At 39.3% G+C, this 7,314-nt stretch overlaps 1 protein-coding gene across 1 annotated transcript; it reads left to right on the forward strand.

Moving 5' to 3' along the window:
• Positions 1-271: 271 nt before the first annotated feature.
• LOC120949825 (pyruvate dehydrogenase phosphatase regulatory subunit, mitochondrial) lies at positions 272-5,401 on the forward strand. The gene is made up of 8 exons (XM_040367356.2): positions 272-892; positions 955-1,636; positions 1,696-1,789; positions 3,444-3,999; positions 4,139-4,346; positions 4,431-4,700; positions 4,783-4,983; positions 5,048-5,401. The coding sequence occupies exons 1-8, from the start codon at positions 366-368 to the stop codon at positions 5,285-5,287; spliced, it is 2,778 nt and encodes a 925-aa protein (XP_040223290.2). The 5' UTR covers positions 272-365; the 3' UTR covers positions 5,288-5,401.
• Positions 5,402-7,314: the final 1,913 nt, after the last annotated feature.

The following is a 7,314-nucleotide window of genomic DNA, read 5'->3' on the forward strand; positions in this document are numbered from 1 at the left end:
AGTAAAAATCGAAATTACACTAGCGAGTACGGACAGCGTCCCCCGACCTTAACAAGTAATTCAAAAGATATACGCTTTTAACCACGAAGAACATCATTCTTTCATACAAAATGTATGGCCTACTCGTGTAGGCGGTTGTACGGTTACGTAGAGTTTTTTGGTCGTACACAAGACGGTTAATCCACCTTGATACCCACTTTGCCGAAAACCGCCAATTTAATCTGGCCACACTGATTACAATGACAACTTATGTCAAAAATCATATGATTATCCGTAATTTTTTTTCTGCTAGTCGGGCTAAATATTTATTTACTGTGCTCTAGATTTTTTCAGAAAAATTACGAATCAGTTTAAACAAATGATCAATGTTATCATCGACAATAACAGGCAGTCACCTTTCCCGTGGCTTTAATCGCTTGAAACTCATATACGATGCAAGCTATGGGGAAAAGATTCCTAATTTAACTTTAACCGGATCTTCCAGAACTGTGAATTGCCCATATTCTACGACTGCTAGAACGGACATTTGGGAAAATGGTCTTCCATCGGTATCCAGTAACACCCCGCCAAAAGATTCTAGAGTGGTTATCTGTGGCGGAGGGATTATGGGAGCTGCGGTGGCACATCAACTAGCACAAAGAGGATGGGGCCAGCACACGGTATTGATTGAAAGAGGACGAATTGGCGAAGGCAATCCGTGGCATTTCAGCGGCTTGCTGGGAGAGTTGAAACCAACCCATTCACAAGTGCTCCTTGCACAAACTTCGTTAGAATTAATTCGGGATTTACATGCTAAAGGCCTCCCAACAGGATGGAAACAAACCGGATCTTTAAACTTGGCTCGTACTCGTGACCGCATGACCATGTTCCGTCGCATGAAATCACAAAGCGTGTAGGTAGCACTAACAAACAATCGAAAAACTAAAAAAATCTGAACCCTTCTTTGTATTTCAGAGCCTGGAATGTAGAATGTGAAATCGTATCAGCCGAAAAATGCAAAGAGCTTTGTCCTTTAATTGATATAAGTGATATAGTGGGGGGGTTGTGGATTCCAAACGACGGAGTTGGAAACCCGAACGCCTTTTGTCACAGCTTGGTGCATGAATCTCTCGAAAAGGGTCTAACAGTAGCTGAAAACTGTTCCGTAACTAAAGTCATACAAAAGGACGGACGAGTTAAAGCGGTTGAAACGAGCAAAGGCACTGTGGAATGTGTATATTTTGTAAACTGTGCAGGATTTTGGGCCCGGCAAGTGGGGCAGATGTCAGAGCCATATGTTAAAGTGCCACTTCATGCAGCAGAACATTACTATCTTCATACCAAACCAATCGCTGGGCTTGAGGGGAAGATTCCTGTCGTACGGGACCTGGATGGGCACATTTACTTCCGAGAAAATGATGGATGCCTTTTGGCTGGTGGGTTCGAAGCGACCGCGAAACCCGCCTACGAAGATGGCGAAATACCTGTTTCGACGGCTGAACGAAAACTTCATCCAGATTGGGATCATTTTCATCCCCTCCTAGAAGAACTTCTTCGTCGCTGCCCTACACTTCAAGATATTCCTCTGGAGAGGCTTTCCAACTGCCCAGAAGCATTTTCGCCAGACTGTAAATGGATCATTGGTGAAGCTCCAGAGGTTGTGAAGCATCTTCTAGTTGTGAAGCATAGACATATTCAATTGTTGAACTTTTTCAGATTCAAAATTATTTGGTAGCTGCTGGAATGAAAACTGTGGGAATGTCTGCAGCTGGCGGAGTAGGACGAGCGATAGCAGATATAATAACACAAGGTATGTCCACCAAGCCACAAGACAATGCAAATGTATTTGTGAGTGGGGAATAAAATCCTACATGGACCCTACAGGGAGGGAAAAGCTGCAAAAAGGTCGAAAACCACTGTAATGGCCGCAAATGCTGTATATCGGTGTCTGTTGTTGTTGCTCATGGTATAATATACATTATAATCTTAAAACATTACAGGATTTTAATAATGATAGTGTACAGCAGACATGTCAAACAAACGGCCCACGGGCCACATGAGGCCCGGGATGTCTTTCAATCCAGCCTGCGAAGAACCTTGGCAGTTATTTGAATGAGGCAAAATTACGTTGAAGATAATAAGACAAGAAACACGGCCTAATTTTTATCCGCTTGTGAAAGAGACACATTAAGACGAATTAGTTCCAGGAACGTTTACACATCCCGATCTGGAACTGAATCTGATTCCAGCACTTAGAGTTGGTTTTAAAGCTACACAGGGCTTGGAAGTGATCCTGACACTCTATTGGTCCTACAACTGATTTTGGTTCCATTTCAATTTTGGAACTGATCCTGAAACCATACCGGCACTGAAACTGGTCATATACCGGTCCTGGAGCTCGTATCGCATATCGCTTTTGTAAGTGATTCAGAACCTGTACCAATCCTGGAACGGATCTTGATAACATTCCTAACTTGTTATCCATATTTGTTAAACGTTTTTTTCGGAGCAAAATGGTTTGTTTCTATTGAAAGGAGAACTGGTATGAGGCTGTGGTGCTGTGCACAATAATGTACAATTTAATTCAATTACCATCCTTTAAGATTCTAAGGTATTTATATTTTCGAGTATTTTAAAGTGTAGGCTATCCCAGTAAACCAAAAATCTTTTAAATAATCGATTTGTTCTCATTTTTATCATCTATGCTATGCTATGAAGTATAATTGAGCAAACATATTTAAAACAAATCAAATAAGCTGTCAAAAAACATGCATATGTAAAATCGAGAACATGTGAATCACACCGCAAAGCTGAGAAGAAGTGAAATTTTAAAAATAAAATTTAAAAATTCAATTAAAAAAAATATAACAATTTGCTCCCAAAAAGCCATTCTTTTTGGGGAAAGGTTAGAATCTGAGCCGTTAAAAACGCAAACATTTTTGATGAGTGCAGCGGCATGGTGCGCAATTATAAGTGGATTTCGTTCCGAAAAAACTAACTCGTAGAAAAAATATTGCTTTACAGTCTCACGGATCGGACTTTTACGTGACATCAGACACGTAGACACATGTATTAGGGTCACAAACGTTAAAAATTTTAAATTTTTGAGAAACAATTTTTTCTAGGTATCCTTCTTAAATTTTTTATTCAATATTTTTTTTTATTCAGGTAGGTTGCAGGTCTTACCTGCATTCGAGTGGCTCTTGCCCCATACCACAAAACACTCGTATTTCCAAATCGCTTCAATATAATTTTTTGTAACGAGTGCGTTGTTTTTTCATTTCTTCCTTCTGAAACTCATTTCTAAGTAAAAAATAAGTGCGTAAGAAAACGTTGTTACGGCACAATATTATCCAAATAGACGTTGGTCGTTGGTAGTCCAACTGATGATTACCACAAAAAACTAATTAATTTACTGGTATACTGTCAAAATAACACAATGTAACATGTTTAAATCATTCTAGGTTATTCTACGGTGGACTTACACGAGTTAGATATATCCCGTTTCTTGGGTCTGCACAATAATCGAAAATTTCTTCGTGACCGTGTTCGAGAGGTGCCTGGACTGCATTACGATCTTAATTATCCGTTTCATGAATTTCGAACAGGCAGAAATTTGCGAATGTCTCCAATCTTTCCCGCGTTAAAGGAAGCAGGAGCAGTCTTCAGTCAGGTGATGGGTTACGAACGACCTGCGTGGTTTGATAAGAAAAATGCCACTAATGAAAAGGGTAGCCCTAAATTTCGCATAGCCACAACCAACGGATTTGGTAAACCACATTGGTTTGACCATGTACAAAGCGAGTATGAAAATTGTCGCGAAAGAATAGGAATGAGCGATTACAGTACATTTACAAAGATCGATTTGTGGTCCAAAGGAAATGAAGTAGTCGATCTGCTACAGTATCTTTGCTCCAATGATGTAGATCAACCAGTAGGATCAATTATTCACACCGGCATGCACAACCGCCATGGTGGATATGAGAATGATTGCTCATTGGCGCGGTTATCAGAAAATCAGTAAGTACCTTTTCCTCAAAAGTCAGGATCATGTTTTAGATATTGATTTATGTATTTTGTAAATGCCATGTTGTTGATCGCCTGTTGTCGCCTATTTGAACCAATAGTTTCATTGCATTTCATATTTGTTCTGTAATAGTTACATGATGATTGCACCGACTGTACAGCAGGCTCGTTGTAAAGCATGGATTGATCGACATTTACCACCGGGAGGTCGTGTAAGCGTATCAGATGTGACGTCTATGTACACTGCAATCTGCATTATGGGACCTTTTACTCGGATTATGCTTTCCGAGCTTACGGATACTGATTTGTCTCCAAAAAGTTTTCCATTTTTCACTTGTAAGGTCAGTGCTTTAGTATTAGTGTTTGGCAATAACTGTTATAAAAAGGATGTCAATATTACTAAGTATAATTCTTAACACACGTAGGAACTGGACGTCGGTCTTGCAAATGGAATTCGAGCATTGAATCTTACTCACACTGGAGAACTCGGCTATGTCCTTTACATACCAAACGAATTCGCATTACACGTATACACGAAGCTCATGGAGGCTGGCCAAAAATATGGAATACGACACTGCGGCTATTATGCTATGAGAACACTTCGAGTAGAAAAGTTTTTTGCATTTTGGGGTCAGGATTTGGACACGTTTACAACTCCTTTAGAGTGCGGACGAATGTGGCGCGTAAAGTTTAATGTGAGTACTGTTAGCAAGTTGGCCCACTGTGGAATAATGGGAAGAAACACTCTTCAACTTATTTGTCATTCTTTCTTTACAGAAAGGGGTAGATTTTATCGGAAGAGATGCTTTGCTTCAGCAAAGAGATAAAGGAGTGGAACGTATGTACATACAGTTGCTGATCAACGATCACGATCCTGACCTTGACTTGTGGAGTTGGGGCGGTGAGCCGATATATCGTGATGGGATATACTGTGGGCAAACAACTACTACCGCATACGGATTTACTTTCAAAAAACAGGTACCTACGGGAAAAATATCCCAATACAGATTAGCTAATCTTTTATTTTCTTCTGGCTTCGCAGATTTGTCTCGGATTCGTAAAAAATTTGCATTCAAGTGGACGGGCACTTCCGGTAACAAATGATTACATACTGAGTGGCGATTATGAGGTTGAAATAGCTGGAATACGTTATCCCGCTAAGGCTAATCTTCATTCTCCAAACTTGCCCACCAAGTACCCGGATCAAGAACGAGAGGCATACAAAGCTACGCGTGATAAGATGGACGAGTCGAATCTTTTGGCTTATCGACCCAATAAGTAATCCGTATCCAATGGTTTGAGCGTTAGATCATTATTTGTTCTAATATTGTCGAATGTGTGAAAAATAACAGTTTGTTGCTGATTCGTTTTAAATAAAGGATTTTATTTTTGTTAAGGCTGTGTAAGATTTTACATATACGGCAAAAACTATGTTTTTACTATGTTTACATATACGGTAAAAACTATGTTGCTATTCTGTAATGTTATTTATCGTCTACGTCTATGGATCGTACTAAATATTCCTTAATCTTTTTCTGTTATTTTTTAATTTGACAAATTTTCGATTTTATTATCATATCTGGTGAAATCCGAAATGAATTCCTAGCGAATTAACTAATTGTTCAGTGAGTTTTTGTTTTCTTACTTCTATTTTGGACCTTGTACACTACAGCGAGTTCTTTAGACTGTTTTCCCAGTTAAAGCTCGGCCATAACAATAATAATAATAGTTAATTATTATGATTTTTTTAAATAGAAAATGTAATTGTTATTATTCCTTAACCAAGCTTCAATAAAAGAAAGCTTAAAAAGTTTTCTATAATCTGTTAGTATTTTCTTATAAAAACCAGATGTAAACGTTCGTATTAGCTAAAGTCAACGGAAAATTGGCACTCAACACCGTTATATGCAAAGTAATGCGGCCTCGCGAACTGAAAAGCTTAGAGACCCCTGCATTAGTGGAATGGTTGGTTAAGGAAAACATAATTTGAATGTCCGAGTTACTCTATTTTCGGTGGTGTGATCTATTTCGGTATGTGTCTGTTGTAGAAAAATATATGTTGGAGTTCCTCTTGCAAAATTATTAGTACAGAAATATCTTTTACTGAGAAAACTACTACCTAAAACTCAAAATCGATTCAAAAACCCAATCTGCATCAAAGCGTTAAACTACGGTATTATCCGTCCGGTACTCGAATACGCCTGTGTTGTCTGGAAGCCCTCAAAGACTTTATGAGAGAATGGAATCGATACAGTGTCGCTTATACCGATACGCAACACACTTGTTACCTTGGCCACCTGGCAGTCAGTTACCACCTTATGAAACGCGACTTCTGCTCTTCGGACTGCAACAGCTCCACATCAGACGCTGTACCGCGCAACAACTGTTTGTGGCTGGTTTACTGCAAAGTAACATCAACTGTCCATCCCTGCCAGCAGTTAAACTTTTACGCGTCTGCTGTTCAGCTTCATTCTCATCCGTTACTTGCCCTGAACCGTAGTCAAACTGGATATGGATCTAGAGACCCCTTCAACTCCATGATTAGGGTGTTTAACGAAGTTCGTCATTTGTGTGATTTTGAAATCTCAGTGTGATGCTTTAAAAACCGCCTTCGAAACGAGTTATTGAGTTGATCTTTCTACTTATTTTAAACTAACAGGTTGGCTGATAAGTCCCCGGTCTGACACATAGATGGCGCCGCTAGAATTAAATGCATATTATTTTTATATAGTGCCAACCTTCAAATGATTCGTGTCAAAATTTGACGTCTGTATGTCAATTAGTTTGTGAGCCAGAGCGTCTTTTGTCAAGCAACTTTTGTTATTTTGTTGTTCCACCAAGACAACGCACCGTGCCACAAGTCATTGAGAACGATGGCAAAAATTCATGAATTGGGCTTCGAATTGCTTCCCCACCCACCGTATTCTCCAGATCTGGCCCCCGGCGACTTTTTCTTGTTCTCAGACCTCAAAAGGATGCTCGCAGGGAAAAAATTTGGCTGCAATGAAGTCGTGGTCCCCGAAACTGAGGCCTATTTTGAGGCAAAACCGAAGGAGTACTACCAAAGGAGTTTTTCTTTGTTAGACCGGGGACTTATCAGCCAACCTGTTAAGATTAGACTTAAGAACATTCACACGGATCGCTGTTATCCATTGAACGAGAATTAAACAATTAAACAATTAAACAATTAAAAAATAATGAATTAACTAAAAATAATCAACAAACCAATACTGACTATTAGCAACAAAAGACAGAAAATGTTTAATATTCTCGTGTATCTGTACAAGAATATGAGTGTTTTAATCACAA

This window comes from Anopheles coluzzii, chromosome 2 (assembly GCF_943734685.1).
Source record: "Anopheles coluzzii chromosome 2, AcolN3, whole genome shotgun sequence".
Lineage (NCBI taxonomy): Eukaryota > Metazoa > Arthropoda > Insecta > Diptera > Culicidae > Anopheles > Anopheles coluzzii.

Bases quoted from the DNA above. Each gene is read 5' to 3' on its own strand.
- LOC120949825 (XM_040367356.2), top strand. From the start codon at position 366: ATGTTATCATCGACAATAACAGGCAGTCACCTTTCCCGTGGCTTTAAT. The intron at 4,000-4,138 runs GTAAGTACCTTT...GTTCTGTAATAG, and splicing joins GCGCGGTTATCAGAAAATCA to TTACATGATGATTGCACCGA. The intron at 4,701-4,782 runs GTGAGTACTGTT...CTTTCTTTACAG, and splicing joins TGTGGCGCGTAAAGTTTAAT to AAAGGGGTAGATTTTATCGG.